General features: G+C 41.6%; 1 protein-coding gene across 2 annotated transcripts; it reads right to left on the bottom strand.

The window, feature by feature from the left end:
• Positions 1 to 205: 205 nt before the first annotated feature.
• On the bottom strand, positions 206 to 10081 carry GMNN (geminin DNA replication inhibitor). Of its 2 annotated transcripts, none has more exons than XM_047102884.1 (7): positions 10002 to 10081; positions 8109 to 8166; positions 4045 to 4122; positions 3341 to 3488; positions 2736 to 2818; positions 2317 to 2427; positions 206 to 617 (listed from the first exon to the last, which is right to left on the bottom strand). In XM_047102884.1, exons 2-7 carry the CDS (start codon positions 8157 to 8159, stop codon positions 456 to 458), a joined length of 633 nt encoding a protein of 210 aa, XP_046958840.1. In that variant the 5' UTR covers positions 8160 to 8166; positions 10002 to 10081; the 3' UTR covers positions 206 to 455. The 2 variants fall into 2 exon arrangements, with proteins under 2 accessions (XP_046958840.1, XP_046958841.1); XM_047102885.1 differs by lacking the exon at positions 10002 to 10081 and adding an exon at positions 9513 to 9610.
• Positions 10082 to 10301: the final 220 nt, after the last annotated feature.

The following is a 10301-nucleotide window of genomic DNA, read 5'->3' as shown; positions in this document are numbered from 1 at the left end:
AAACCAATAGTCCCTACAATGAGCTTGAGGTACAACCAAATTTGGGAGTAAAAACTTCAACTATCTCAGTATTAAGAGGGACAAATTCATTTTCTCCTTGTTTCCTCCAAGATAGCAGAGGAACAGAAAACATAAAAACCACAGAAATGGACACATTTTCTATACAGACGGCTTATACTTCATTCTTCCAAGGTACACACGACACTCAACACGAGACTGAAGTTTATTTATCATATACACAAGTGGTGTCTGACATCTGAGAAAATGCTATTTACATAAAACATCATAGATTAAAAATACATAGTATTTGTATTTTAATACAACAGGGTCCCAGGATTCAAACAAGGAACTTTGATTCCAACTTTGCATTATACATTTGTCGGTTCTGCTACAAAGAACTATAGTGGAGGCAAACTTTGGCAGTATATTTCTCGAGAGTCAAATATTAGAGAATTTCACACATGTGGTTTTGCATCTGTAGAGGAAGATACAACTTCTTCAGCACATGTACCGATTTCTGAATCTTCCACTTCAGAGTCCTCACCAGTTTCCTCTTCAGAATCAAATTCCTGACTATTTGGTGATTCGAAGTTATCCAGAGGTCCATCATGCAGTCTCTTTTAAAAGGATAAACGAACAATTTATTGTAAATACTTAAAAGCCCAAGTCCACTAGCAGTATGCTGATATAATTTACCCTCAATGTTCTAATGAGGTCCTTTTCATAATGCTTCCCCATTAAAGTCCCCTACAATCAATCGAATGTTGTATCAAAACCTCTACTATGCTAAACCATATTTCAGTAAAGTCGCAGCACTTAACATTTGCTCATTTTTTTTCAAGTTTATTTTTTTTGAGAGAGAGAGAGAGAGAGAGAGCCTGAGTGAGCGAGCAAGTAGAGGCAGAGAGACAGGGAGAGAGAATCCCAAGCAGGCTCCACACTGTCAGCACAGAGCCCAACAAGGGGTTCAAATTCACAAACCAGAAGATCATGACCTGAGCCAAAATCAAGTCAGATGTTTGACTGAGCCACCCCAGGTGCCCCGAATTGGCCCATTTTTTTTTTTTTTTTAAAGCACTGGCATGCTTTCACAGTGTAACTCCAATCACTTCTCAAGCTACTTATGGTGAAGGACCAGGTTTTTAAATTTCCAGTCTGCTGTGAACCAATGGCAGTTAAGAAAGCTATTACAAAAAAAGAGTGAGCTATTTCAGTACTTCCAAATGAAAACTTAAAACATTAATTCTGTCATGGCTTTAAAATGTAAGCAATTCGGTACAAGAAAAGCTTTTATTTCAAAAACTTTCTTCCTACCAGCAAGATGATTTTTTGCAAACACAAGTTTGAGACCTATTTTTTTTTTAATGTTTATTTTTGAGAGAGAGAGAGAGAGAGAGAGAGCGCTAGAGCAAGCGAGGGAGCACGAGCGAGCATGAGCAGGGGAGGGGCAGAGAGAGGGAGACACAGAATCAGAAACAGGCTCCCGGCTCTGGCTCTGAGCTGTCAGCACAGAGCCTGACGCGCGGCGTCAGCCCACAAGCCGTGAGATCGTGACCTGAGGCAAAGTCGAATGCTTAACCGACTGAGCCACCCAGGCTCCCCAAGACCTTTTTTTAGCTTAAGACTGTAAAATAACAATTATCAACCTAAGTCTTTTTTTTTTTTTTTTTTTTTTTTAAGTAACCTCTACACCCAATGTAGGGCTTGAACTCATGACCCCAAGATCAAGAGTCATGTATGCTCTACCGACAGCCAGCCAGGTGCCCTGCAGGCTAATTCTTATAAACACATTAGTTTCTTCCAAATTGAAAAGTCAGATACGACCACCAAACTCATTTAGTGCACCAACTAACAGTTTTATATGTGACTGTAATGTCACACTGGCATTAAAGTTAAATTAAAACCAGTTTAAAACTTTGAACTGTAAAATAGAAAAATTTTCCATAAACTTTTCACATGTAAATAAATCTCTTTATATTTCTACAAGAAAATAGCCGTTCTGTTGCTTCATGAGAATTATCTGCAATCACTGGGCTCTTATTACGGGCAAGGACTTCTCTGAACTTTCATCATTGTTAACTCATGATTTTCATACCAAGCATATAGCACCCACTATTGTCCCATTTTACAAATGAGGAAAATGAAGGCCTGACAAGATAAATAACTTACCTGATTTAACAAACTTTATTGTGCGAGGCAGGGAGCTAAGACTCACATCCAGGAAATCGGGTTCCAGAGCCCAAACCCTTACTGATTACACTACTGCCTCCCACTGTAACAGATGATTCTGCATCAGGAGAACATTGAAATACCTACCTCTATTACCTCTGCCATATACTGCACGTGTTCTGCTACTTCCGCCAATTCTTTATTTTCCTTTTTCAGGCGGGCAATTTCATTGTCCTTCTCTTCAATCTCTTTATGAAGCTATACGATATAAGTAGAGTTCAGTATTCCATACATCTGCCATGCTACAAACCCAGACCATACGCCTCCAAGTATATAGCCGATAGACACATGCAGCATGAAGGCTGCTAACACCACCACCGCCTTCAGCTCTCGGTACAGGAAGCTGCTTTTGTATCACAATTCTGACGCATAAATCCTTTCTAATTAAACCTTTCTTAGGCCAACATCAAAGCTAATTTATATCGCTCTAACCAAACATTTGAAGCAATAGAAGGAAAATCCTCCTGGAATGTTAAAAACTGCCACAAATTCTATTTGGTACATACTTTCTCATTTTCCTTAAGTGCTTCATAGAGAGCCTTCCTCCGTTTCTCTGCCACTTCTTTCCAATATTGAGAGGATGGGTTTTCTAAAATAAATGAATGTTTTACATATAGACCTTGAAGACAAGGTTACATGCTGCTACAAAAAAAAACACTACTTTTTTCTACTAAACAAATCCTTCCACAAGATTTATAAAGCATCGCTCGGTTCCTTTTGATCTCCACTGCCATTCAACAATTAGTAGATCCAACCGGCTCCTTCTCTTCGCCGTGTTTCTGCTGGCTCCCCTCATTTTCTGACATACTCAAATCCCTTTCTTCAAATCCATTCTCTACACACTTTTCTTCTGAAAAGACGATTTCCAAGTTTTATAACCCTTAATTAATCACTACCATCCCCATCTGGATCTTACCAAACAGTAAGGCCGGCCCAAACTTACAGTGTATGTGTATTTACAACCATAAGAAATTTTAAATTACCAAAGCATTTGAGTAAAATATCTAATTGTGTCTCCAGGTTAAGAGGTTGTGTGCAGAATTCATAACTGTACAACAAATATTTACCTTTATTAAGAAATTTAAGATAAAAGTTATACATATTTTCATACCTGCAATCATAAGATCAAATGCTTCCTGAGTAACTCCACTAAAATCTTTATTTTCACTATGTTCTGGGACAATGACAACTCCAGCGCTGGAATTCTTAGATGTTAACTGGTCGTTCCGATGTTTCCTTTTGGACAAGTCTTTAACCAACTATAATGAAAATACATACATCAATCTCATTTATTTTAATTTAATGAATGAAAGTTGGGCGGTTTTGTCAGTATGTATTAAAAATAGAGTGCTCGTCTGTCTTTTTTATATCTTTGGATCTTTTAAAAAATCACATTTTAAAACTCTACGAAAATGTATAGTTATTTTAGAAACCTTATTTGCAGCAACTAGATTAGGCTTGGGTCTAAGGCTTAGCTGAAATCATGTTTATTGTTTAAATAACGGAGTGCCACAGAAAGGTTATTTTCAACCTTGCAAAAGTCTAGAAGCCCTCATCAGTGATTCTATCCTGATAGATAAAATCTAACATTTTATTCCCAAAACATCAAACATTACTCCTGTTGGCTACTCAGAACTTACTACACCATCCCAGTCCTACTAATTATTCATACCAATTCTGAACTTCCTAAACTCAACCATCACTACACAAACCACTGCTGTGAGAAACATGCAATTGTTACTCTGGTTTCAATGATTTAGACATCTCTGTAAAGGCAGCCTCATCAGAACCCCATTCCAGCCCAGTAACACATACCTCATTTTCTCTTCCAACGAGAGCTCCAGCTGCAGAAGGCTGAATCATCTTCAGAGTCCTTCTTGGGACAGGACTATTCTAGAAGTCAACATAATTTATTATCTGGTTACTGAGTTGCTATATGGGTTGTTGCTCTTTTATTCCTGCTATGATTCAGGAAAAAAGAAACACTAAGAACACTAGTATTTGTTCTGCTATATAATTTTACTGTTTTTTCTTTCTAATGCTTATTTATTTTTGAGAGAAAGACAGAGTGTGAGCAGGGGGAGGGGGCAGAGACACAGAACCCAAAGTAGGCTCCAGGCTCTGAGCTGTCAGCACAGAGCCCGACGTGGGGCTCGAACTCACCAACAGTGAGATCATGACCGAGCTGAAGTGAAGTCAGATGCTTAACCGACTGAGTCACCCAGGCACCCCTGTTCTTCTATATAATTTTATAATGTTGCATATGAGCAACACATTGGTTTATTCAACTAGCAAACGTGTTATCTCCCGAAAATTATAATAAAGTTTGAAAAAATCCTAAGAATGGCTCATATTACCCAAACACGAGTTTGCTACACGAGGAGTTTGCTACATGAGTAGCCTTCCTCCTTCCATTTCGATATATGCTGTTATTACAGTCATTTTGTCAACTAATCACATCTAGTTAGAACAAAAATGTAACAAAATTTCTAAGCTCTAATACTTCAAACCATATGTGATGAATTCCAGAACAGGAGTACTTGTATTCCCTCTTAAAAACATCTGCCACACAGACGTCTTAGCATTTATGGTAGAAACCCACAGAAGAGGGAAATTGAGGAAAAAGATTAATTATTTACACCGCAAAATACTTCTTTCCCTAAACAAAAGGATTCATCTCAGACTTCCGTTAAATAGTGAACATTTCCTAACACACTTGTATGTATTTACCAAAGGAATTTAATTTTTTTTTAAATGTTCATTTTTTTGAAAGAGTGGGGGGGGGGAGGGGCAGAGAGCGAGGGAGACACAGGATGGGGAGCGGGCTGAAACTGAAACTCCCGCACCATGAGATCACGACCTGAGCCAAAGTCAGAGGCTCAACCGACTGAGCCACCCACGCACGCCAGGAATATAATTTTCAAGAACGTACTTTACACAAAACCAAATACACCCGTAAGAGGACCTGACTGCAGAAGCAGTTTTGCTTCAAGCCTGTTCATCCGGAGACGGCCAAAATGGCAGTGCTGGAGGCGCCAGGGTACTGTAAAACGCCCATGCTCCAGTTTTGAAAAAAATATACCCTTCCTTAAAATATGGAAACAGATTCCCATAGATTTCCTGACCTGAAAGCCCTGTTTTTGCAAAAAATCATTAGTTATACTGCCACCATGGGTTAGCAAACAAAGGTGCACACTCGAACAAGGGCTGCAAGAACATGACACCAAAGCAGCGTGAGAAAGTTACCGATTCCATACTGCAGTTCACATGGCAAGAGCTCGCCTTTCCCACGGTAAACTTTCTACCGCTGATCATTATCTCACTGTTTAACCGAAGAACAAATGCCAACCACTCTGAGAACAAATATTACACCAACATTGCAGATGTCATTTTATAGATTAGTCACCAGCCCCCAGACAAACAGAAGAAAACCTAACTTGGGATCCTTAAGAATGGGAGGTGTTAATTTATTTAAATGCTTGCTACTTATAATGGCCAAAGAAGCCAGATAAATCACTGTCAGAAAAAAAACGAGTTTTCAAGATTAACTTTTATACATGTAAGCTTTAAGCATCCAGCCCCAAAGATGTAATATTGCTATTGTCATTTTCGTTATACAGATTATACACTGGAATAACAGATTCTTTAGAGCCAAAATGTTCTTCTACATTAATGGGCCATAATGTTTTTATAAAACAATTTAAGACTCTGTGAACCCTTCTCTCTCTCTCCCTCAAAAAGAAAAAAACACACACACAAAAGCACTACTCACAGGGAATTTTGCATACAATTGGTAAGAAAGCCATGAGCAACCATAATTCACTCTTACAGATCTATTTTTATTTAAAAAAAATTTTTTTTAACATTTTATTTTTTTTAAGAGACAGGGACAGAGCGTGAGCAGAGGAGGAACAGAGAGAGAGGGAGACACAGAATCCAAAGCAGGCTCCAGGCTCTGAGCTTTCAGCACAGAGCCAGATGTGGGGCTCAAACCCATGAACCCCAAACTCATGAGGTCATGAGGGGCTCAAACCCCAAACTCATGAGGTCATGACCTAAGCCAAAGTCGGACGCTCAACCACTGAGCCACCCTGGTGCCCCTTACAGATCTAGTTTTAGTCCAATTTTCTTGTTTTACATAGATGTAAACAGAGGCTGCAATGCTAAATAATTTACCCAAGGGGTGCCTGAGTGGCTCAGTCGGTTAAGCAAACGACTTCCGCTCAGGTCATGATCTCATGGTTCATGAGTTCAAGCCCCAAGTCGAGCTCTGTGCTGACAGCTCAGAGCCTGGAGCCCGTTTCAGATTGCGTCTCCCTCTGTCTGCCCCTCGGCCACTTGCACTCTGTCTCTCGCACTGTCTCAAAAATAAACATTAAAAAACTAAATAAATAAATAAAAATAATAATTCACCCAAGGTCACAGTTTTGGAGGCTGAATCAGAACCAACCAGAACTCTAATCCTTTTATATCCGAGATAGTTTTACTCTAGCTAGTAAACATTAGATTCCTCTTTAAATAAAAGGATCTGCTGAAATCTGGGATTTGCCTCAAAATAATTAGGTGACTCAAGGAGTGAATGAGGATGTAGATGAAACAAGACTGGCAATATCCTGGTAACTGTTAATTGAGAGTATTATACTATTGACTCTGAGTATTTAAAAATCTTTATACAAATTATCAATGCACGGTATTAAGAAAAATAATGTAAGGACACTAAGGCAAAGTCAACCACCTATTAGCAAGCATCTGCTATCCCTTATGAAACGCTTTTATTTACTCTATTTAATTTGAATCTGCAAACTGATAGATTTCCCGAAGATGTCTCATTCTCAGGAATCCTCAGCAGCTAAGTTGTGCAGCAGAACCTAGTGAAGTTGTAAATTCATTTCGAACCTTAAAAGCAAAGTCCGTCAAAATTACAAATTCAAAATTAAACTCTGTTCTTATTGTTGTAAGAATAAATATTTGGGATAAGATTTCCAGTGACACTATTATATGGGGATTCAAAAAGTGTAGCAAAACAAGCAGGTTAGATGGTAAGGAGTATAATGTACTCTGAAAACACGTACGATATAATGCAAGATGTGTCTCTGTGCTCAAAGACACGAATTCCAAAGATACAAAGGATTTTAATAAAAATCATTTCAGAAAACGTAGGAGTGGAAAGAAAGCAACACAATCTTACGGAAAATCCTAAAGAAGCTACTAAAAAACTATTAAATCTAATAAACAATTTCAGCAAGGCTGCAGGACACATCAAATTCAAAATATAAAAATCACCTGTTTTCTGTACACTAACAATGAGCACACAGAAAATTTAATGCAAGAAACAATTCTATCTACAATAGCATTAATAAAATACTTAGGCAAAAAATTAAACAAAAGGAGCATAAAACTCAATACTCTGAAAATTACAAAACAGTATTGAAAGAAATTTAAAGATAACCTCAATAAATGGAAAAAACATAGCACATTCATGGATCATAAAACTTACTTTTCACCATAATTAATTTTTTCAAGGTTCTCTGTTGTTACCTGCCCTCTGGCTAAAAGTTCGATACTTCAAAGTTTATAGAAATTAGAGCCAGGTTAAATTTTGTTAAATTATGTCAAACTAGGAGTGCCTGGGTGGTGCCTGTTAAGCGTCCCCAACTTTTGATTTCGGCTCGGTCATGATCTCATGGTTTTTGAGTCCGAGTCACATGTCAGGCTCTGCACTGACTGTGCTTGGGATTCTCTCTCTCTGTCTCTGCCCTTCCCCTGCTGGTGCTCTCTGTCTCTCTCAAGATAAACAAACTTAAAAAAATTTTTTTAAACTTATGTCAAACTACTTCTAACCACATGCTTTCTACAACAAAAGTGATCCTATCACATACCTTTATGTTCTCTTTGATTTCTTCATGTTTCTGCTTCATATTGGGATTCATGATACACCTGGTGAAGCAAAAAAGATTAGTAATTCATAAGCAGAAAATGGTTTGCACCTGAAGGTGGAGTGCAGATTTTTGTTGTTGTTGAAAATACTTAACGACCATAGAAATCCTACCACTGTATGGTGGAACTATCTCATCTCACGGTACCCAAACTCAGCCCTATCGATGACAAAAGTGTCTAAAGTTAGTGACTCTTAGTATCTGTATTATACACACAAATAATTCTGGTTGGAAACATCTTGTTACAAAAGGAAAATTATGTATTCTAAACAGTTTTACAAAACACTATTCTGTCCTGGATTAAATACAGAAAAGATCTGAGAAATGGTCACCAAGAGAAGCAAATACGGTCACCAGGTACTTGGGTATGCTCAGGTCCATCCTTAAGAAGAGCATTCTAGGGGCCCCCGGGTGGCTCAGTGGGTTAAGCATCCAAACTCTTGGTTTTGGCTCAGGTCAGGATCTTATGGTTTTGTGCCACCACCGCAGAGCCTGTTTGGGATTCTCTCTCTCCCCCTCCCATAACTCGCTCTGTCTCGGGTCTCTCTCAAAAGAAATAAACTTTAAAAAAAAAAAAAAAGAATAGCATTCTAACTTTGCTGTTTCAAAGGCAGCTTTAAGCTGTAATAAAATTGGCTCTGGTAACCAGCAGTTAGTAGTGATTTAATATCCAATCAAATGAGATTATATAATTACATCTGTAGGGAATGTTTAACCACCACCGTGAACTGAGTGAGACATTGAGGGAAGAAAGACGGAGAAGATAAAGGGATTACGCAATGTGGTTAACCAGACCACAGGGCCAGAACTCACTCCAAATCCAACCTTCGAAGGTCCTGGATAGGTCTATACCTGCCAAATCTCCCCGATACATGTCTATACCAGCCAAATAGATCTCCCTGACTTCTGTGCTGTATGCCTTTACTCAGTGCAGTGGCTTTCAAACTTTGACTATGACACACCACCTGTGCCCCAGCACACACACAGTCCCCAACTGTATGATGCTATTTTCTATCCTATTTCAGGTTGAGCCAATGCGGGAGGGGACCCACTACCCTGAGCAATGTTTATTTTCAAAGTGCGGGTCGCAGCCTGGGATCCCTGAATCATTCACTAGGTCATGAACATTGTTTAGAACAGGACAGAAGAGACGAGAAGGTATCAGAGTGCACAGCGTGTAAGGTCCTAAGTACTGCCTCGTGAAACGTCTAGTGTCCTTGTTTGGCTCCTAAACTGCGATGTAAAATGTGCTTCAGTAAGAGTCAGGGTTAAAACAGGTGAGGGTCACTGACCAAGTGCAATCTTTCGCGTGTTTATCAAACTGTGGTCAGCACCCTGCACCCTTACCTCTCCGGCGTGGGAAACGCTGACCGACCCGACACCAGGGTTACCAAACCGGGATCGCAGGCTCCAGAGGCCTCCCCCCGGGAGCCCAGGCTGCGGACCCCTCGGATCCCGGCCAGGAAGCCGCAGAGGGTGGGGGTTCCGCCTGTCCCGACAGCCGGGCACGCGCAAGTCGGATCTCTTACGGCACCGGCTGCCCAACGGCGCCGCAACCAGGAGCCCTACTGGAAGCCGGGGACCCGCAACTCGGCGGCCTGACCCGGAGCTCCCGCCGCGGCGCACGCGTCCGGGACGCGCCCGCCAACCAATAGGGAGCGCGGACGGCGGAGCGCGCCAAAACCGACCCAGCCAATGGGGCAGCCCCTCGCCCGCCGGCCCTACCTCCCCCGCCAAGGCCCCCGCAACGCCCCGGTCGCAGCCACCCTGACCCCCAGCCGCCGCCCGGCAGCCGTCGGGGAGCGGCCCCCGCGTACCCACTTCCCTCACACTTACCGGATGGGAGCGCCCAATCCCCGTGGCGGACGCGGGAGGCCGTGGCAGGAACACCTCGCACAGAGCTCCCAGCCGCTGGAGTGGCTAGCGCCCGCCCCCGGCAAAGCTTGCGAACTCCGCTCGGCTGGCGCGATGGTCACGTGACCCGTTGACGCGGGACGAATCCAGCGAATCGCCTCCCGCCTCCGCCCGGGTGGCCCCACCCCTTCCCGCGCCTGCGCGGTGGGAGTAGCGCGGCGTGGGGTGGGGACGCTCGGAGGTCTTTGCTCCCGCGAGGTGGCTGCCTTCCGACCTCCGCTC

The sequence above is a fragment of the Lynx rufus genome, unplaced genomic scaffold (genome assembly GCF_022079265.1).
Source record: "Lynx rufus isolate CCGP_SWC_20201006 ecotype Redwood Valley unplaced genomic scaffold, mLynRuf1.p SCAF_6, whole genome shotgun sequence".
Classification (NCBI taxonomy): domain Eukaryota; kingdom Metazoa; phylum Chordata; class Mammalia; order Carnivora; family Felidae; genus Lynx; species Lynx rufus.
Note: the sequence above shows the minus strand (reverse complement) of the source record. Positions and strands in the feature narration are given on the sequence as shown.

What these genes read in the sequence shown, in the direction of transcription:
- GMNN (XM_047102884.1), bottom strand. Translation starts at nt 8,159, where the DNA reads ATGAATCCCAATATGAAGCAGAAACATGAAGAAATCAAAGAGAACATA. An exon ending in TCGTTGGAAGAGAAAATGAG is followed by an intron (nt 3,489 to 4,044) that starts GTATGTGTTACT and finishes TTTTCATTATAG; the next exon opens with TTGGTTAAAGACTTGTCCAA. An exon ending in CACTTAAGGAAAATGAGAAA is followed by an intron (nt 2,428 to 2,735) that starts GTATGTACCAAA and finishes TATATCGTATAG; the next exon opens with CTTCATAAAGAGATTGAAGA.